This window comes from Natrix helvetica (assembly GCF_964273705.1).
Source record: "Natrix helvetica genome assembly, chromosome: 5".
Lineage (NCBI taxonomy): Eukaryota > Metazoa > Chordata > Lepidosauria > Squamata > Natricidae > Natrix > Natrix helvetica.
In genome coordinates this window covers 53073674-53096227 of record NC_138551.1, presented here as the reverse complement: position 1 = coordinate 53096227, position 22554 = coordinate 53073674, and the positions used below count along the sequence as shown (strand labels likewise).

At 39.4% G+C, this 22554-nt stretch overlaps 1 protein-coding gene across 4 annotated transcripts in view; it reads left to right on the top strand.

Annotated features, from left to right (window-relative positions):
- The window catches only part of COL17A1 (collagen type XVII alpha 1 chain), a 73375-nt gene that overhangs the window by 14206 nt on the left and 36615 nt on the right, over window positions 1-22554 (top strand). For 3 of the 4 annotated variants that reach the window (XM_081956446.1, XM_081956444.1, XM_081956443.1), the window contains 17 exons: window positions 432-587; window positions 1985-2056; window positions 2635-2706; window positions 3131-3208; window positions 5580-5744; window positions 7929-8015; window positions 8982-9026; window positions 9901-10047; window positions 11258-11437; window positions 12693-12722; window positions 13161-13187; window positions 13944-13961; window positions 14713-14757; window positions 14922-15026; window positions 16697-16759; window positions 20471-20524; window positions 21822-21857. In XM_081956446.1, the coding sequence (XP_081812572.1) occupies window positions 432-587; window positions 1985-2056; window positions 2635-2706; window positions 3131-3208; window positions 5580-5744; window positions 7929-8015; window positions 8982-9026; window positions 9901-10047; window positions 11258-11437; window positions 12693-12722; window positions 13161-13187; window positions 13944-13961; window positions 14713-14757; window positions 14922-15026; window positions 16697-16759; window positions 20471-20524; window positions 21822-21857 (1380 nt within the window). The remainder of the gene's footprint in view (window positions 1-431; window positions 588-1984; window positions 2057-2634; window positions 2707-3130; window positions 3209-5579; window positions 5745-7928; window positions 8016-8981; window positions 9027-9900; window positions 10048-11257; window positions 11438-12692; window positions 12723-13160; window positions 13188-13943; window positions 13962-14712; window positions 14758-14921; window positions 15027-16696; window positions 16760-20470; window positions 20525-21821; window positions 21858-22554) is intronic. The other variant, XM_081956445.1, reaches the window with a different exon arrangement.

Here is a 22554-nt window from a genome sequence, read left to right as displayed (position 1 = left end):
ATCTGCCTTTTTATTTACTTCATCCACCTTGCTCCTGGTCATCTTCTTTTTCTCTCCCACTTTTCCAAGCATTATTGATTTCTCCAGCAAGCTAGATCCTTACATAATGTGTCCAAAATATGATAATACGAGCCTGGTTATGTGTTTCTTGAGTGAGCATCTCTGAATTGATGCTCAGATACATAAACAGATACACCTGTTTTTTCCAATAGCAAAGTTCAAAAGGTTCAATAGTTTTTTTCCCTTGTTCATTAAAACCCAACTTTACTTTCATGAGACTAGAATATTTACAAAATTCAGATATCAGAATTTTACATGTTATCTTATCTGGTTTATATGAAAGGAACATAAAAAAACCTTCATTATATATTGTATATAATTATATGATATTAAAATCCAGTTTGGGTTAATGTTCTTTAATTTTCCTCCAGTGTCAGGAACTTACGACACAACAATCTTGAATGCTGCCCTCCCACCATACATGTGGTCCTCCACCCTGCCTGCAGGGTCATCTCTTGGTGGCTATCATAACAACATGACCCAAAGTTCATCTTTGATCAACACTGCAGCCCATTCTACTGGATCAGGTATGCATTCATTTATCAAAGTCTCTGCAATGCTGGGTTGCCAAATGATGCCATTGATGCCTGGTCCTCATAGTTAGAAATTTTGTGAGTCTGGATGACGAGAAACAGACTGAAGCTCAATCTTAGCGAGACCAAGTGGCTGTGGGTATCCCCCCCCCCATTATCCTGGTGACCTTTCATTACTAGACTAGGATGGGATTGTACATCTCTACTCAAGACTGGTGTGCAATCTGGAATCTTTTGGGATTCACAACTCCTGCTCAAGGAATAGAGAGTAGCTGTGCCCGAAAGGGATTTCATATTGATTCATTTTCAAAGTGCTTTTTCGAAAGGCAACTGGACTTTGTTTTTTCTTGAAGATGATTTGCTTCTTATCCAAGTAGCTTCTTCAGTTTTGACTGAAGTTCTGATTTCTGCAGTCCGAATTGAAGAAGCTTCTTGGTTGAGAAGTGAAACGTCTTCAAGGAGAAACAAAGTCCAGTTGCCTTTTGAAAAAGTATCTTTTGGACAACCATGACTTGGAGCATGGAGAATCACCATAGACATATTGATTCGTGCGTTTACTGTTCTACTATCCAGTAGGGAAGCTCACTTGATGATCACGTATACCTCAATCACCTAACAAATAGACTACTGCAATATGTCCACATGGGGCTGTTTTGAAAGCAACTCAAAAACTAAAGCTTGTCCAGAATGTGGTGGCATGAGTTGCAATGTGACACCATTATTCCACAAGCTGCACAAGTTACTAGTTGACTTTTGGGTGACATTAAAGATGCTGGTTATCACCTGTAAAGTCTTTCATAGTACAGGGACAGTTTTTACTTGATCTGCTGTCTCTAATAATTTCTTCCCATCTGGTAAGAATCAGTAGAGTAGAGGAAGAATCAGTGTCTTCCAAGTCCCTTCAATTAAATAAACTATCAGAATGGTATAATGAGAGCCCATCTTGAATTTTATGGATGCTGTTTGAAAGCTTTGATTAATTAGTGGCTCACTATTTTGATCAAAATAGAGCTGCCAGGACTTTGGAAAGTAAGGAAAGCTGTCTGGAGATGTGTGTAAAAAGGGTTGTCATTTTTTAAAAAAGGAACCCTACCTGGGGAAAATGGACCTGATGAGAATCTTCTTATCAAATATTTTCCATGCTTTCTTTAAGGACTGTGTCTTTTTTAATGGAGACCCAATACATCTGAGGGTTGAAAATGTAGACACGAGTCCACCACAAACCAAAGTTTCAGTCCTGGTGGTTGAAAAAAAAAATGACTGGGCCACACATCTGAGATGTGACACAGCCATTTTTCTTTCCACTCAAACACCAGTTCCAGAACTTTGGGTTGTAGTGGACTCATGTCTACATTTTCAACACTTCTTATTTCTGTTATTTTCTCTTGCAGTGTTTGGAGTTCCAAACAACTTGGCCCCAACTTCATCCACTCTTAATGGTGGTCTTAGCAATTCTTCTACAGGTTTGTTTTCTCCCTTCTTCCCTGTTTCAGAAAAGGAAATATTTGGGCAACTGTTATTGATCTGTAATCATATGTTCTGTGTTAATGGCACAAGAGAGGAGGCATATCCAGAAAAAAAAATCTCTGCTTTGCTTTAAATCAATGCCTCAGTAAACACAGATGCAGATATTTGCTATATATATATATATATATTTATAAATTTAATAACCTATAAAAAGCTATAATAAAAATATAAACAAAAACCAAGGTCAGCTGTTAAACAACTAATATATCTTTTCCATTAATCTTACTCCGATAATTGTACAAATTGTCACTGCCAGAAATGTTGGCCTGGTACTAAGAAAGCAATTTCTTTCCATCTTTAATCTTGGCATTTTAAAGATAATTGCCAGAATATTTCCTTATGATAAAAGTTGGTTCCAGCATGAGAGGAAAAAGACAACATAAGTAAGCGGGTCTGTTGATATGTTATAACTCCATTAATTGTAGATGATTAATTTAAGACCATCCATACCAAAAGTTGCTGACTATCATTATACATACATTTTAAATCTGAGCCTCAAATATTTTCTTTGCAGTATATGGTGTTCAAAACAATCTGGTTCCAAACACACTTGGGCTTACAAGTACCACAACCACAGCTTCCGCAGGTAACAACACTTGGTGAAAATATCTGTAATTCAAAGCATTTTTGCTAAGATTCATTTGCCTTAGAAATGATGGAAGAATATTGAAAAATTATTTCCTTTTGCTTATTTCAAAATATTGCAACTCGTGTAGATCACCATAATATATCTCAAATAAATCTATTGTTTTGCCAGCTTGCATATCTACTAATCTCAGTGAGGTCCTGAGTCACTTTTTCTCTCAGTAAGTCACTTAGAACTGGATAAAGAATAGTTGTGCATGGCGATACAGATAATAATCACTACTTCAACTTTTTAAAATATGCTGTTCCATTCCATGATTTTAGTGTCCCAAAAGCTGGGGAAATACATACATAGTTAGATCTTTTCCTTGGGCTTCTGGATATCTAGAATTGTGTCTTTATCCCTCACTCTTTTTCATTTTCAGCAGCATATGGAACAAAGAAAAATGCAGTGCAAAGCTCTGGTGTGACTAGTACAGGAGTGTCCACATCATCTGCAACTGGTGAGTCTTCCTCTCTTTCACATGGAACAGCAAAGGAGACTCTGCAGAACTGAACAACGCCCCTTTTTGTGCTATCTATGGAGTACATGATGGGGAGAAGGACTTGTGCTTCTGCCTTACTGCCTTGCCTGCTATCCAGCAAAGCAGCATCTGCCAGTCTCCTTTTCCTGGATGTCTCAAAGGTACTTTGCCAAAAAGGCAACTGGACTTTCTTGGTTTATTTTGCTGTTTTGCTTCTCATCTAAGAAGTTTCTTCAGTTCTGAACTGAAAAGGAACTGAAGAGGCTTCTTGGATGAGAAGATAAACCTTTTCAAAGAAAAAGAAACCCAAGAAAGTCCAGTTAACTTTTGGAAAACCACCTTTGGGACATGGATGATTGAGAATCTCCAGAAACTTTCCCTGGATGGATTTTCAATTTTCCTTTGCTGTGCTGGTACTTGTGGGTTTTAATCAAATGTATTACTTACTTTAAAAACTTTTTTATTCTCTGTGCGTGTAAATCTTCAGACTTACTGATATTAGAAAAGTTGTTGTTTCAGGCAAGGCTTCATCCAAATATGAAATAGGGCTGAATTAGTTTTGCTGCTATGACCAACAAGGCATGGTGGGAAAGGGAAGATTTTGCTCAAAATTAGGGATGCCGTGTGTTTGATCTGTAGAAAGGGAGCATAGAAGAAAGTGTAAGGAACGTATTTAGTTTCTGCTTCACTGTATTGTTGTAGGTACAAACAAGTATGTGAAACTAATAAATTTTGCAACTTTCATAGTAAAGCAACAACATCATACTAGTTTTTTTTTCCCTTAGGAAGATTCCAATTCCTCCTAAACATTATCTTGGGGAGAGGACTTGATATAGTTTGGCTAATGTAGCATCTAAAAAAGCCCAGTTGTAATACCTGCTTGAAAACTTATCTTCTGAAAGCACTGCACATTTCTTAAGCTACCTGTGCTTTATATAGGTTTACATTAAATGTTAAATCTTAAAATAATGGGCAATATTTCAGTTTGATTTATAATTTGAGTAAGTCCAGCCACAGAAATTTAGAAACCATTTTTTTTCTTGATGTGATTTGAGAACTTAGTGTTATCATTACAAAAAAAATTACAGTGCTGTATTAGCCCTACCTCTGTCTGAGATCGCTTATTTAGTGGAGAAATTCATATATTTAACATAGGGAATTCACTGCACAAGAGATGGGGATAGCTATTCAATTGGGTTGTCAGGGTTCCGGCCAGTGGTGGATTATGATTGCGGGAGCACCAGGTACCATTCCAGTATGGTGCTCCAGAGAGCTTGCCTGCCCGTGCTCCTTACCGGTATTTGTAGTTTTTCAGGGCTTCCATGCATGTGCATGGAGTGTACGGCGCCTGCGCAATGCTCAGCCGAGCAGCTGGAGCATTGTGGAGGCGTTGCGGAGCGTCGCGGGTGATAAGTACACATGCGTGTGCTGCGCACGTTCATGTGGTGGACGCCCAGCCCCGTTGCACCATACCAGTTGCGACGGGATCCAGAACCTACCACTGGTTCCGACGGATGCCGTAAAAGAGTTGACAGGGATGACTTTAAACTGGGACTGGAGGATTAGTCGACTAAAGCCTTTTAATGTTGAAGATTCAACATTCTCTCAGAGTTTGGGTAGCTTGTCTGCAAATACTTCTTGAGGGGAGGCGGGGGGGGGGCAACAGTAGAAGAAAGGGTATGTCTTCACCTCTTTCCAGTGAATCTGTTGGGCCACTGTGAGAAACAAAATGCAGATTAGCAAAGGCTTTGGTCTGACCCAGCAAGGCTTATGTTACCAACCCAATAAACTTACAGGAGACACTGTAAATGAGATGTCCACTAGAGGAAGCTACTGCCTTTAGAAAGAGGAAATAAAAGCAAAACTTGGAAAAAGTTACTTTCTTTAACAGCAATTTTTCTTTAATTGATATCATACTGCCTAACGGCAAGTCTATGAACACTCTTTCTATGTTTGCTCGCTGCATAAATCAAGCAGAAAGCTAGTTTCTGTTCTGTTAGATTTCTCAGCTGCATTACAAAGGGAAATGTGTGCTTCTTACTTGCCATGCAAGGATCACAAAAAGGTGAGCTAAGTGTTACCTGCAGTTATACTGCTAAGATATTACTAAACCCAGAGTAACACCTAATTATCATAGTTTATATTCAAGTGGATATTTTAAATTAATAATTAACAAGTTCAGAATAATCATCAATATTTTGTAGAAAATCTATGTGGTCACTAAGAGTCAAACACCAACTTGATGGCACACAATTATCAATCAGTCTTTGAAAGCAGTATCACCAAAGGAGGATATCTGTAATATCCAATATATACATGATTGTTTTCTCCTGTCTTTTCTGACATTCAGTTGCCGCGTCCACAAACTCTCAGAGTGATGACATCCTACGCAAAGACTGCAAATTTCTGCTCATAGAAAAAGATAATGTAACTCCCAAGAAAGAGATGGAACTATTGATCATGTCCAAGGACAGTGGAAAGGTTTTTAGTGCATCAGGCACTGGGCTCAGTGGAGGTCAGTTTTCTTCTCATTCTTGGGCCCACATATTGATTTGATATACGTTCAGAGGGTACACTACCTATATGAGATCTGTTTCCCTCCAACCTTGTTTTATATCATCTGATAATGTCAGGGAAAATGGCACAATTCATTTCCATGAAGTAACTATTTTCTGTTTTTGCACGATACACTGAATCACAAACAATAGCAACCATTCTTTTTCAAGTCAGTGTTCCTGACATATCTGTACCCTGTTTTCCCAAAAATAAGACCTCCCAAGATAATAAGTCCAATTGGACTTTTGAGCACATGCGCTAAAATAAGCCCTCCCCTGAAAATAAGCCCTCCCCGAAAATATTGCAACACAGCATTAGGCATGAGGTGACCACACTCACCACCTCCTGTGCCTCAAAAATAATAAGACCTCCCTGAAAATAAGGCTAAGTGCTTATTTTGGGGGTCAAAAGAAAATAAGACGCTGTCTTATTTTCAGCGAAAGACCCTATCTTATTTTTGGGGAAAGACGGTAATGTTGGAGAACATAATATTGTAATGCTATAAAGAAATGCATGTCAATTTTAAAAAGTGTCCATTGAAAGGATAACAACAAGAAGACAGAGCAGAAAGGTAGTAAGATGCAAAGTATAACTATAGAAACATAAAAGCAAACGCTAGTTTTGGTATACCAATAAAGGTAAGGTTTTCCCCTGGCCAGTTGTTCCTGACATCTCTGTTTCTTAGCCAAGGAGCCAGCATTGTCAAAAGATACTTCTGTGGTCATGTGGCTGGCATGAATATCTACTTGCATTTCCATGCTTTTGAACTGCTAGGTGAATAGTAGCTGGGGCAAGTAACGGGAGCTCCCCCCCATCACATGGCACTTTGAATAGGCAGTTGGCTTTCCAGCTGACAAGCTCAGAGTCTTTAACTCCTGAGCCATCAAATCCCCTTTTGGTATAGCTATATGGTGAGGTAAATTATTGTAGCTTAATAGATTTAAAGAGAAAAAATAAATAAATCTGACTAGGTTTTATGTTGTTCAAATGAGAAATAGATTTAAAGAGTTGCTGGCAGTTGCTTTTTTCTGCCAATGAGCAAAAAATATTCATAGAGGAGAAGAAACATCAAACTTAGGCGGATGAATGAGGAAGGAAATGGCAATCTTCCAGAAAGACTGTTGTGAATGTTTGTGAAAGAATACTGGCTGGGATATGACTGGAGAAAAGGAGGAAGTGGAGCACAATCCCAAACAACAAACAGGAAATTTAATCTATTGAGCCTGAACTTCACTATGACTAGTTTCTCATGGGCTGAAAGCTCCAATGATTTTTTAAAAAATCTGGGGTTATTGTATACTGAAGTGTTTGTGGAAATAAACCTTCAGGCTAATATCTCATATTACTGTATCACTTTAACAACTATGCTTATATAATAGATAACAGCAGCTGCATTCAGTTCTGTAGTTGCTACCTCATTACTTTTTAGACTGACCCCAGGATACCACACTTACTCCCTAAAGTCATAAGAATTGAGTAGAGTATGTGCTAGAAGAATGTTTACTGGCCGGATGCCCTTCCTGTCACTAATGCGGAGGTTTGTACAGCAGATACATTCTCATTTTGCCCAGAGAGAGGAATATCTGCCTGTACCTAAGATTGAACTCACAGCCTCCTGATTGTGAGGTGAGAGCTCCATCTCCAGGCCACCACACCACTCCTTATCCTTGTTTAATCAATACTGGATTAATATTTCAATACCACAGTGATATCAGTGAAATGAACTCATTAAGACTTCAATTCACAGCATATTCCAATTCAGGGATGCATATATTTTTCAACCTGTGCATTAGACTATACTGTTGGACAGGTTTTATGATATCCCACAGGGTTCAATTTTTTAATATCCTTTTTACAAGGAGGTTTAGTGTTGAATAGGTTTTGGAAGAAGGGGATTTGGTCCTTAAGTAAAAATATTAGCTTAATTTAGGGAATACATCAAGATTTGGAAAGGGCTTAACAAATACTGTACACTTACACAAAGCGTAAGGCTCTCATCCTCCACACATTCTAAAATTTCTGGCTAAAAAATCAATAAGACTTAGAGATTCTCTTTGTTTTGGTTTTTTTTTTAAATTTGGAGATAAACTGGTATTAAACTATTTCATATTTACCCTAAATGATTTATTTGGGCCCACCACAGGTTATTATGCAGAAGACACCTTACAAAAAGACAAAAAGGCTATCTCTTCTTATGCTGGAGATTCTTATCTGAAATCAGAAACAAATGGTACGTCATTGATACTCTGTCTTGATTTGACTAATTAAGAGAAGAATAAAAATACGTCTCACACAAACGTTGTATGATAACAATGATCAGGCTTCGTTTAACCATAAACAATGGTTATGCTAGTGACAAAGCTGTGAAAGCTGGACAAAGAGAAAGAGTGAGAAGCAAAATAGACACCATGGAATTATGATTTTGGAGATATTTGTTAAGATTAACATGAATTATAAAATGAATCAATTAATACTAGCTGAAAAAAAACCCAACTAATTCCTTGAAGTGATAATCAGAACACAAAAACTAGTATACTTTGGACATGTGATGTAAATGGATGATGAACTAGAAAAAACAATTATTCTTGAAGATAATAGAAGAAGGGAAAGAGAACAATAAAGGAGCTGAGCAACTTCAAAGAGATCACTGAAACATCCTTGGAAAAGCTATGGATCATCAACAGGGCGAGGTCAAGCTGGTGACCATTGCCCATACAATTCAGCAGAAGTGCACATTGACTATCACCAGATATGCATCAAGAATTGCTGGCCAACTGTTTAATATAGTAAAAGAGGCCAATCTGCATTCACTCATCTATTCGCCTGAATATTAGGCAGAAAAATATCGTGTATCTGGAACTATTAGGATATAGTAAATGTTTCTCCTTTTTAGGTGAGAAAAATACTTCAGAGTAAATAATCCCCTTCCCAAAATATTGAATGAAATTCTTTTCCTACCTATGCAGTATTTCTACTCCACTTTTTGATACTTTTGAAAAACAAACCTTAATTTATAATTACAGTATGGTTTGCAGTCATTCTTCAAACTCACGTCCCTGTTCTATGCCCACTGAAGCCACACTGTAGTATTGTCTCACGTCCTTATTTGGATTAACAACTACTACTGTGCATTAAACTCTGTTTATAACAAATAACACAGAAGAGTGTCACCTTTACGTTTTTGTTGTTGTTACAGGTGGCCTTAAATCTGTTTCCACAAATGACAAAACTGCTGTTGCAGGTGAATACCCATATTCATTAGTTCTTGATTGATATAGTGCAGAAACCATTGACAGTTAACAATAGATTCATAGATTTTTATGGAAATATATTTATTTAACATTGGAGGCTAATTCAGTGTGGGGGATATTTTTTTTCTACAGACAAATGCTAACATTTTTTTATGTGAACCTTTACACCACATATGCAGGATTTAGAAAATCCTTGACTTTATTTTGTGCCAATTAAATAAAATAATGAAATAAATGACTTTTAGGAATATTCTATACTTGGGGGGATTATAATTGTACAATCATAATCTTCTGGGGAGATTTTCTGACTGGACCAGATTGTGTTGAACAGCTGTGACACAGCAGGCCATTTATCATTTTGATGTCTATATCTGAAGCTCAAGCTATCCAGATGTCTCATAACTGAACTGCTGTTAAACTTAAAAGAAAAAAAAACTTTTGAGAGTGTAATACCTATGGGCCATAGCTGCATCAATAATAGAATATTACTTCATGCTACAAGTTACAAAGATTTCTTTAAAGAGTGTTTAGAAACTAAAGTCAGTAATACAGTCTTATGTATGGTGTATCTTGGTATATGTATTTGCATATATTTTGTGTGTGTGTGTGTGTGTTTGCTGTTTGTATTAATTAAAGCCCAATGTTTCTCGAAAACTGAAGATTGGTTCTCAGTGCAGGTTCTTTAAATATGAAGTGAATACTTATTTAATGCTAATTATTGTAATATTGAATTTAGATTCTGAATAAGACTCAAAGGTATCTTGACTTTTGCCTCTCCCCCCCCCCCCAACCATCGGCTTTTGCAATCTGACTTTCCAGGGACTAACTTGTTTTTTTTATTATTATTATCCTTCTCTACAAAAGGCAGAGGTGATAATGGGTGTGGAGGGGCCGGGGGTTGTCCAGCCTGGTGCCCCTGTAGTTCATGTTGCAACTGGTGGATGTGGCTCCTTGGATTGCTACTGGCCTGGCTGCTCCTTCTTGGTCTCCTTTCTGGACTTATTGCTTTGGGTAAGATATTATCATTGAATGGGACAAGCAAAAGGTTCAAGATCTCTTCAATTGATTGGTCCTAGAAAATAAGTATTAAGTCAGTTTATTTTAAACATATTTTCTTAAACATTTTATAATGGTCTGAGTTACCCATAATATTAAGATAATACAATACAATACAATACAATACAATACAATACAATACAATAGTAGAGTTGGAAGGGACCTTGGAGGTCTTCTAGTCCAACCCCCTGCCTAGGCAGGAAACCCTATACCGTTTCAGACAAATGGCTATCCAACATCTTCTTAAAGACTTCCAGTGTTGGGGCATTCACAACTTCTGGAGGCAAGCTGTTCCACTGATTAATTGTTCTAACTGCCAGGAAGTTTCTCCTCACTTCTAAGTTGCTTCTCTCCTTGATTAGTTTCCACCCTTTGCTTCTTGTTCTACCCTCAGGTGGCTTGGAGAATAGTTTGATTCCCTCTTCTTTGTGGCAACCCCTGACATATTGGAACAATGCTATCATGTCTCCCCTAGTCCTTCTTTCTCTTAAGCTAGACATACCCAGTTCCTGCAACCGTTCTTCATATGTTTTAGTCTCCAGTCCCCTAATCATCTTTGTTGCTTTTCTCTGCACTCTTTCTAGAGTCTCCACATCTTTTTTACATTGTGGCGACCAGAACTGAATGCAGTATTCCAAGTGTGGCCTTACCAAGGCATTATAAAGTGGTATTAACACTTCACCTGATCTTGATTCTATCCCTCTGTTGATGCAGCCTAGAACTGTGTTGGCTTTTTTGGCAGCTGCTACACACTGCTGGCATATTTAAATGGTTGTCCACTAGGACTCCAAGATCCCTTTCACAGTTACTGCTACTGAGCAAGGTATCATCTATACTGTACCGGTGCATTCCGTTTTTGTTGCCTAAATGTAGAACCTTACTCTTTTCACCATAAGATCCATGACTGTACAGGGGCTGCATTTATACAGCATGCTAATCCAAAATCAGAGCAAAGCAAGCTCATCATAATTTTGTGTAATGTGTAAACCAGATTTTGAACAAAAACAATTGTTTCCATTTTTGAAAGAGGCTCACTGAAAGAACTGCCTAGAATTTTCTTTCAATTCACAGTTATTTTCTGTACAATAATTACTTCTTGAAAAGCATGCATAAAACTACAAGGAATAAGGACAACTTAATTCTTTATTTCACTTTAAAATTTCAGCGGAGAAAGTACGGAAGTTGAACTCCCGAGTGGAGACCCTTGAATCACAGATTAAGTACCGACAAGGAGATGGCACTTACTCAGAAAAGTTAGTCAGCCAGGGAGGCACACTCAACAATATGAATAAACACGAACAACAGAATTATCTGAAATCGTTAATAAGTGAGGAGATGAAACAAGGTGAGAAACATACAAAAATCAAATTGATTACGACATGAAATGATGAATTTGCCAGAAAATGTATTGAATTCTTCGGCTGTTAGTTATCTTTTCTAAGAATTATATGATGAGATTGACTGCATCCATTTGGATTACATAGGTTTTGAGTCCTGTCTTCCTAATGGCACTGTTACATTACAATTTTGTATCACTTTGAAAGCAGCTCTGATATCTGGGGCCTTATAATATGTAGAGGTTCCATATCTTTGCTGTAGAAATCCATTGTTTTTGTTCAGTCCTTCCAATTCTAATTCCACACAACCTTCGTAGCCTGCTATAAAAATGATCCACTGTTTGCAAAGGACATGTCCACATGCCACTCCTCGTCCATAGTCAAGGCAATCTGATGATGGTTTTAGGTATTTCACTGTAAATGTTTTCCATCTTATCCCACCTCCAAATGCTGCATATGGAGGCAATGTTGATGCTAATGGAGCAGGCAGCCCTCTGGCTTCTCTGGCCCGAAACAGGCCGAACTGGGAGCAACTCACCTCTGGACTATTTCTATCCATCCAGATCTTGATATCTTCTGGTCTTCAAGCCTCTTTCAGTATGAAGAGGAACAGAATACAGATTCCACAGTCACTGTTTAAAATTAAATCAATTTATATGATTGTACATCTCACAGATACATCTCTGGGTGATTAACAAATCAAAAACTAATTCATAAAACAATATCAACAAAACAATCCTGCAATGGTTAAGAACAAGCAATAAACAACACAATAACATCTTATTTCATGGGCCATTTAAGTTTCTGACCCCCATGTACTGGAGTACATCTAGGTTTTCAGTCCTTTGTAAAAGGTCAACAGGGTCTTTTTTAATGGGTTCATCAACCAGATCACTGGTCAACTGTCAAGCACTAGTGTTGATTAGTCTGTCCTAGTTTAACACAGGTAATTGGAGATGTAGCTGAAAGGACTTGCATCTTGTATTTCTGTAGCATGCTTCTTTTCAAGGTGCCAGATTAGCCTATGCCATTTTTAAAATGTTTTCTTAAACATTTTGGAGAAAATCATGCTGGATAGTGCCATACTAAGTGAGTGATACACAATGTTAGAGGTGTCGCAATGCCTTCTAAGCATATTTTATATAACATACTTTCTAAGCCACACATATTCCATTCACTTTTCTTGCCATATCAGTAATAAACCAGAAATAGTTTTGCATCCTTTGTACAAGCATCTGACTGTCATTCCATATTCCCATGTAGGTCAGTTCCGAGGAGAACCAGGACCGAAAGGTAGCAATTTACTAGATTTGTTTCAATATTTGAATAAGAGTATCTTTTATTGTTCATTTGTATTCTAAGCAGTATATGGTTGAAAGGGGGCTTTTAGTTCTGTCTTTAGCATTAAAAAATTAGCATGATTCCATGGGAAGATGCATACTTTGTGTTTCTCTAGGAAAAAGCACTAATAGTCAGACACATTTGAATTTCCAGTTTAAGCATGCATTTTATATTAAGTGAACCCTTAGAATTTGTGTTTTTTTACTATGAAATATATAGAGCAAACCACCTGAGACTCATTGATATAGAGCCAACGATATTTCTGCCTTTCACCAGCTTCTCGAACATATTCTAAGTATAGTAGGAATTAGAGAAAGGTAAACAAAATAAAGAAAGTCTGGATATAATCCCTCTAGAATATTTATGCTTTTCTCCCATATTCTTCCCTAGGGGATATTGGGATCCAAGGACCAAAAGGTAAGTTCAATTTTTCCTAGAAGCTTTGCCCGGTGAAAGCAATGTAGACATAACTTTTCATTCGGCATAAATCAGAGGTGGGTTGCTGCCGGTTTGGCCCGGATTGGGTGACAGGAGGTTCTGCCCACCTAACCGGACACTTCTGCGCATGCGGGAGCACTCCTGAACCAGTAGTAAAAAAAAATTACCAACCCACCTCTGGCATATATGTTTTTATATGTATCCACAGTAGAACATCAATGGCTATCAGGAATTGCTAGATTAGGAAAATATACCACATATTCTTAAAAATCAGCAATCTAAAACCCGACTTATTCAACAATGGATACTAAATAATAGTTGGTAAAAAGGAAAAGTTGAGCATAGTGCCTGTCACGTCAAACAGTGCTGATTTTATATGAAGAGTTTAATGCTGTACCTTGAAAAATCTAGGTGAAAAAGACATTTGCATTTTTTAAAGAAGTCAAGATGGCTAAGCAGGAACATTCCAGAAAAAGCATTATTCATTTTATCTGCTTTCCATGGTACAAAGGGGATTTTGATTTGTTGAGAGTCTTGAAACTACGTATCTGTTGAATAGCACAGGCACAGAGTTAATCCAAGTTTATCATTTCTATTGTGTGTGAAAGCATTTAAATCTCCTTTGCCTTCTGCACTAGGCAAGTGTAACTGACATAATGTGGAACTCAAAAGACCAGAAAATTACTGTTGGCAAATTATGTTTCTTATTCATCATTTTTGTTTGTTTGTTTATAGGAGACCCAGGCATACCAGGTAGGTGGAATTTAGTAACAGTAGCCTAATTTCCTGTAGCCCATCTTCTTGAGCTCTTACATTCATATCACCCAAGAATCCAATACTTTCTTTTTGATTTTAAGAGAAAAGTAGCTAACTGATCAGTTATCACTCAGTTACCTCAATATAAAAGAGTGGCATTTACTAAATTACCAAAACGTCACAGTTTGAACTTATAAGACTCTTTTTGTTTCCATACTCATACATCCTGAAATCATGCTTTCATGGCATCTGGAATCCACATGTAACAGGAAATTACCCGATTGGAACAGTGCCTTTTCCTGCACTGAAATTAATGCAATCTATCCTAAAATGTTATTTAAAGTGTCATTTTAAAATTTCTATAGATAATATGGATTTTGAAGGTCAGAAATGAAATGTAGAAAATTGTGATGGTCTTAAAATAGCAGCGCCAATGTTAAGAATAGTTGCGTGTTGTAAGAAATTAGTGTTTTAGTCCAACATCAATTACAATATTTATAAATTATTTTTAAGCTAATGACGGAGTCATTCAAAGGGTTATTCCTTTTGTGATTCATTTGATTCTTATGGCAAAAATCAAAATTCTAAGGTAAAGTTTGAAATACATTTTAATTTAAAATCAATTTAAATTACATGTAAGAAATTTAAGGTTTTTTTCTTATGCTTCCTTGTAGCTGAGCATAAATAATGACACAGATCGTTTTGTGAACATGCATTTTCTATCTAACATGCATTCCATGCTTAATAGGTCACCCTGGGCCAGAAGGACCAAGGGGACTAAAAGGCAGCATGGGTAAGCAAACTATATATTTTTTATTTTGGATCATATATGGGGCACCGTTTTGTCATTACAATATATATAATTCTCTGTAATAACAATTATGGTCCAGGAGAAGAAGCATTGGGTGAAACACAGACAGTGGTGGACCTATATTCTGAATAATTGAATCTTTACAGGTGAAACTGGCCTGGAAGGCCCCATAGGGCCAAGAGGACGAGATGGGCCTCCAGGCCTCCGTGGGGAGCCTGGTTCTCCAGGATTCGGAGAGAAAGGTGACAAAGGTAAGATTTTTTTTCCTGCTTGCACAAATAACCTAGAAAGTATTATTTGAAAGAGTTTTCAAGATTGTCAACATATCTGTGACCTTCATGCATTCTGTCTTCAGAAATACCTTCACTCTAGCCATCCATGATGTCTGTTGAGATAGCTGTCTGCATTGCAGAAGGTTTTGAGGTTTTGAGAAATATTGAATCCTTGGAGAGGCTCAACTATAGTTCCAAAGCCCCAGCAATGCTATTTTGCTATTCATTAGTGAAGCCCTTCCTTTGCATAGGCAGCTATGCCTCCACTTATTTTTTCCGTGGTTTCCCTTTACCTTAAAGGAAACATATAATAATAGCACTTATATACCACTTCACAGTGCTTTACAGCCCTCTCTAAGCAGTTTACAGAATCAGCGTATTGCCCCCAACAATCTGTGGCCTCATTTTACTGACCTCAGAAGGATGGAAGGCTGAGTCAACCTTGAGCTGGTGAGAATCAAACTGCCACGATGGCTCTCTGTGGCAAGCAAGTAGCAAGCACTGCAGGTGCCCACCATTTAAGTTTACCAGGAATGCCCCTCTATTTCTGGTGGACAGATTCAGACAGAGAGAAACCATAAGAGAAGATTTAAATGACTAACAGCACTTGATCAAAAAGATAGATTCCTCCCTCTGCATTACAAACAGTACAAACTTGCATTCCTTGGGAATAAAGTGAGGAGAGAAATAAGAAAACAGTGGGATTTCCTTGGAATAGGGGTTCCCTATTTTCTTCGACATTGGCAAAAGTCTGAGATTTTTGAACCTCTGGCTCCAGGCTTTCTTAGACACCTTCTGCATATCTATGTGTGCATGGAAAGACGATTCATTGCAGCCAAATTACTTTTGGGCAATCTTCTTGCCGACTCTTACTTATATTCATAGGAATTTCAGATTAGATTTCAAGAACTATGACCCAATTCATTTCTTTGGTGCATATGACAATGCTCCATTTTAGTACTCACCAAAACAAAACAAAAAGCTAGAGTCATTGTTTTTACCACAAAGGCTACAAAAATTGTGTCATCTGTCCAAGTGATATAAAAATCACAAGGGCTGAATTTCTCAGCCAAAAGAGATAAGACTGAGGGTTTTAAAAAATGATATTGCCTATTGTTCTTTATATATTTGCTAATCAGAAATACAAGCAGGGCTGGAAATGAAAACTGTATTCTTGTCAGACACTAAGTAAATGGGATACCAACCAACCCTTCGTCATTTCTAATGAGTAATGTGATACAATAAAAGAAAGCCATCTGCTACTTCGTTTTGTAACAGGCAAACAATGCCTTATCTGTCCACAGTGCTCTTGTCACTTTCAAATGTGTCCCTGCACTTGGCACTGAGAATTAAGGAACTGTAAGACAGAATTGAAAAAGGACACCCAGAAGCTATTTCTGCGCCTTGGGTTCCTGTAACCGACCACTTTTAAGAGGCTCCCCCTGAATGTTTGTTATAACTGTGGCCTATAAACATTCCTGAAAGGAAACAATATTCCTTTTAGGGAATGAAGAAGAGAAGCATCTTCCCAGTACTGCAACATATATGAACAATGAATTATTGCTATAAATAACAATTGTGGATTTTTATATTAGGTGATTTTAAAAAAAGCAAACTTCACCAAGTGACCTAATACATTTATTATGCAGGTTCTGCTGGGGAACCAGGTGTCCAAGGTACGCCAGGTGTCCCAGGTTCTATAGGTCCTAAAGGTAAGTGTAAATCTGATGCAAAAACCTAGTGAAAATTAAAAAAGATAAGACTTAGGAAATGTTTCCTTCAAAGACCACATTTCTTCCACTTCAACACGTTGCATGTTAGCAACATTTAGAACTTTGTGCCAGAATCAAAAGTGGATCAGACTGACCCTTTCCTCTCTTTCTAGCCTACTTTCTTCTTATGTGTTCTTATGTTTTTCTTGCTCCTCTTTCTTTCCAAAGGAGGAATAGCTCCGCCTTCCTAGAAATATGAACTTTTGAAATTATAGTGCCTGAAATTAGGGCCAGAGCTTATTGGATCTTGGAACTAGGCTGGGAGCTACTTGATAACCAATGCAGTTGCTTCAGAGGAAGGACATTTGTGTATGATCTGATGTCCCATTCAGAAATCTGACTGCTATGTTTTGTATTACCTGCTGCTTCCAGATTGGTTTATTTATTTTATTTATTTATTTATTATTAGCGTTTATATACCGCCCCCTCTCCCGAAAGGGACTCGGGGCGGTGTACAGTCCGCATTAAAATGCAACAGATTAAAACATAGAAATAACTACAGAAATACATGTATATGAGGAGGATAAAATATGCCAAACTGTACTGCTAATAAGTCAATACAAAAGTTTAAAATATCAAATTAAATTTAAAACACTATCCCTCTAAAAACCAGTAAGAATGTGTATGCCAGGAGGTAGACGTTATAAATTATGCCAAACCAGCCAGTCGGAACAGGTGTGTCTTCAGTTTCTGTCGGAAGGAGCGGAGGTCAGTAGTGGTTCTAATGTCGGGGGGGAGGTCGTTCCAGAGGGTTGGGCCCATCACAGAGAAGGCCCTACTCCTCGGTGTCGCCCGTTGGCATTGCCTCGTGGACGGCACCAGGAGAAGGCCCTCCCTGTGAGAGCGGATTGGCCGCAGGGATGTATGTGGGAGGATGCGATCCCGCAGGTAACTAGGCCCTATGCCATGGAGCGCTTTAAAAATGGTGATCAGAACCTTGAAACGCACCCGAAAGACCACAGGTAGCCAGTGCAGCTCGCGCAGGAGAGGTGTTACGTGGGAGTACCTAGTACTCCCCATGACTACCCGCGCGGCTGCGTTCTGGACTAGCTGCAGTCCTCGGGCGCGTCCCAAGGAAAGCCCCATGTAGAGAGCGTTACAGTAGTCCAGGCGAGACGTCACCAGTGCGTGAGTGACTGTGCGTAGGGCATCACGGTCCAGAAGGGGGCGCAATTGGCGCACCAGGCGAACCTGGTGGAACGCCCCCCTTGCCACGGCTGCCACATGATCATCCATTGACAGCCGGGCGTCTAGGAGGACGCCCAAATTGCGCGCCCGTTCCACAGGGGGCAATTGTTCGCCCCCTATGGCCAGTGATGGAATCAGCTGGCTGAACCGAGGTGCCGGTAGCCACAGCCACTCGGTCTTGGAGGGGTTGAGCTTGAGTCTGTTGTCCCCCATCCAGACCCCGACGGCTTCCAAACACCGGGACATCACTTTGACAGCCTCGTTGGGGTGGCTTGGGGTTGAGATGTACAACTGAGTATCATCAGCGTACAGATGGTACTCAACCCCAAAACCACGGATGATCTCACCCAGCGGCTTCACATATGCGTTGAACAAAAGGGGCGAGAGGACCGACCCCTGCGGCACCCCACAAGAGAGTGGCCTCAGGGTCGACCTCTGCCCCCCAGTCAACACATATTGCATCCGGCCGGAGAGGTAGGAGCCGAACCACCGTAAAACGGTGCCTCCAACTCCCATCCCCTCCAGCCGGCGCAATAGGATACCATGGTCGATGGTATCAAAAGCCGCTGAAAGGTCTAATAGGACCAGGATAGAGGAGCAACCTCTATCTCTGGCCCTTCAGAGATCATCCACCAACGCGACCAAGGCTGTCTCGGTGCTGTACCCGGGTCGGAAGCCGGACTGGCGTGGGTCTAGATATACGGATTCGTCAAGGTGACGTGGAAATTGCTGCGCCACCACATTCTCAACAACCTTCGCTAAAAAGGGGAGGTTGGAGACTGGACGATAACTAGCTAGCTCCGTTGGGTCAAGTGAAGGCCTCTTGAGCAGGGGCCTCACCACCGCCTCTTTCAAGGCAGTCGGTAAGGAACCCTCGCTCAATGAGGCGTTCACCAGGCCCAGAAGCCAGCCTCGCGTCACCTCCCAGGATGCCAGTACCAACCAGGAGGGGCACGGGTCCATTGAACATGTGGTGGGTCACAGCCGTCCACGCAACCCGTCTAAATCCTCGGGGGCAACAGAGTCAAACTCCTCCCAGAGTGGGCTCACAAGACTCACTGATGTCGGCTCGTCCGGTCCACTGGGGGGGGCCCATCCGCTCCGGATCTGAGCGACTTTGTCTTGCAGATATTCCCCAAACTCCTCTGCTCTTCCCTGCAAGGGTGCCTCTCGCGTCTCCTGCAACAGGAGAGAGCGGGTCACCCTAAACAGGGCGGCAGGGCGGTTATCCGCAGACGCAATGAGAGCAGCACAATGTCTATGTTTAGCCACTCTCAATGCCACAAGGTAGGTCCGTAAATAGGCTCTTACCTGTGTTCGGTCAGATTCGGAGCGTGAGGACCTCCACCTGCTCTCTAGACGTCTCCTATGGCGCTTCATCACCCTAAGCTCCTCGGTGTACCAGGGAGCCCGGGTGGATCGTTGCCGTAGGAGAGGTCGCAGAGGCGCAACCCGGTCCAAGGCCCCCGCCGTCGCCCTATTCCAGGCGTCGACTAGGTCCTCCGACCGAGCGCGGGTCAGGGCTACAGGTAAAGGCCCAAGCTCCGTCTGGAACCTGTCCGGTTCCATCAAGTTCTTGGGGCGGTACCAGTTTGAACAAACTGGCTCCGCCTCCTCGCGGTGGAGGGTAGCGCCAGGGAAGTCCAGCCGGAGACATGAGTGATCTGGTTATAAGGATAGCCCTACATAGACCACATTATGGTAAACTAGGCAGCAGTGTGTGTGTGTGTGTGTGTGTGTGTGTGTGTGTGTGTACTAATACTATATTTAACATCCCAAATTACATTCCTGTCTCTTCTGAGGGAATGCTTATCCCGTTTAGAACCAATTCCTCAGTTTCTGTACCTCAGAACTACCTACCCACAACCTCTCCACCTTGTCAAGACTAAGACTCGGTTTAAATTTCCCATCCAGTATACTATCAGATCCAGGTATGCTGAGCCTCTTCCTATTAAGATATCATAGAAGATTGTAAATAGATATGCTCAGCCTATTTGATGTAGTGCCTTTTTAGGACAGAGAGTTCTGGAGCAGAATATTAATTTGAATACTACCACTATCATTACCAGGCACAACATTTTATTCCCAGTACATCTAATGTCAACTTAGGTTTCTTCTCCATTGATTTCCCCCCCCCCCCATTAAATACAATAGCCCAGAGCATTCCTGGTAAAGTATCTCTTTTCAGTCTGAACATATTATTGCCTTCTTGATGCCTTGCTTTGGGGGCAGCTAAGAAATGTAGCCCATCAGGAAAACACCAAGTATTGCATATTATAACATGCAGCAAATCAAGATATTACAACTAGGCATCCTCCAATTTGCTTATAAGTAGTTAAATCTGTACAAACATAGCATAATAAAATTAAATTGAAATCTCCATGTTACTTATTTCCTGGTCTTCAAAAATGTTGTCAGTTATCTTTTGTCCAATCTTCCTAATTATTCCTGCTCTTTCTTTAGGTCCTCCAGGAATTCAAGGATTTAGAGGTGAAGCAGGTATCCCCGGTTCTAAAGGTACAACTCACAAACCATTCTTCTGTGTTTGAGGAGTGGGATCCAAAAACATATACTACCATCATGTGTTTGACATGTATAATATAGTATTGAACATAGGCATGGAGAAGAAGCCATAAAGTCAAGATATCATTATGTTGTCATCAAGAAAATGATGCAAATGGTGTCAGTTTGGACATAAATAATATACAGTGTTAATTTGCATCATTTGCATAATGACATTAGAATATGTATGCCTTTTTTTGAAACCTCATCTGAAGGAGGCATGGGGCATTGCTGTGATAACTCAATATTAATAACAAACAATGAAATTAAGAATATAAGGATTTCAATGGATGAAAATATTTTTTCTTTAAGAATTTGAGTTGTACTATATACATGCATGGAGCAATTTTTTTAAAAATAATGCCTAATATTGTGTTCCAAATTCAATGCTGCTTATTCGCTGCTATATACAGTATACATGTGTGTATGCAAATCTGTGTATATGTCTATGTGCATTATTCTGCTCTTTAGTTCCAACATGGATTATATCAGTAAAAAAAGGCTTTTCATATTATAGTTTTAGAGTATAAAATGCACATTACAAAAGGCAGAGGCATATGGAAACAAGAAAACACAAATGTTTAAATATACACAATAGTTCTTATAATTATTAATTGGAATGAAAGTATTAAGAAAAAGCAAGAGACAAATTGAAAAGCTCTAACATATCTCTCTCCACTGCAGTTGGGGTAAATTGGGTGTATCAATTCTGTCTAGTTTATAGATTAGGCATAGTCTAATCTTTACTAACTTGTGTAATAAATATACTTTGTATATTCTAAGGATTCTGTACATCTAAAATATTTTATTATTAATATAAATAGTATCTGTTAAGTAATTGTTGTTAACAATTGTTGAGTTAGTAACAGGGTTGTTAAGTGAACCTGGGTTCCCCATTGACTTTGCTTGTCAGAAGATTGCAAAAAGTCACATGACCCCAGTGCACTGCAACAAATGAATGCCAGTTGCCAAGTGTCTGCATTTTGATAATGCGACCATGGGGATGCTGCAACTGTTGTAAGTGTGAAAAATGGTCATAGTTTTTCAGTGCTGTTATAATTTCAAACAGTCACTAAACAAATGGTTGTAAATTGAGGACTACGGTATGTCTAATCTGTAAATTAGAAGGAATTAATGTGCCCAATTCACTAAACAGTAGGCTTTCTTTACTCTTCTTTTCAGCCCACCATAGCTGAGGAATGTTACTGCCAGTGTTGTTCTGTTTTAAATCCTTTTTGTCTCTATTATTTAGGTGAAAAGGGAGCCATGGGAATAGCTGGACCCAAAGGTAGCTCTGCTTTTACATCTAATTCTAACAAAATGACATTCATAGTGAGAAAAGTACGGTTCTACAACTTTGCAAGACAAACTGCGCAGTTATAGAATAGGTGGTACTTGGCTCAACAGTAGTAACTGGAAGTAGGATCTTGGAGTGTTAGAGGAATAATCCCTGACATGAGCCAGCAGTGTGCTGCATCTGTCAAAAAAGCCAATGCAGTCCTAGGCTGCATTAATAGAGGAATAGAATCAAGATCAGGTAAAGTGTTAATACCACTTTATAATGCCCCGGTCAGACCAAACTTGGAAAAATGCATCCAGTTTTGGTTGCCATGATATAAAAAAGATGTTGAGATTCTGGAAAGAGCGAAGACAAGAGTAACAAAGATGATTAGGGGCTGGAGGCTAAAACATATGAGGAATGGTTGCAAGTATTGGGTATGTCTAGTTTAATGAAAATAAGGACTAGGGATAACATGATAGCAATGCTCCAATATTTGAATGTCTGCCACAAAGAAGAGCGGGCCAACCTATTTTCCAAAGCACCAGAAGGCAAGACAAGAAGTAATGGATGGGAATTCATCAAGGAGAGAAGCAACCTAGAATTAAGAAGAAATTTCCTGACAATTAGAACAATTAACCAGTGAAACTGTTTGCTTTCAGTAGTTGTGGTGCTCCATAACAGGAGGTTTTAAAATGAGATTAGA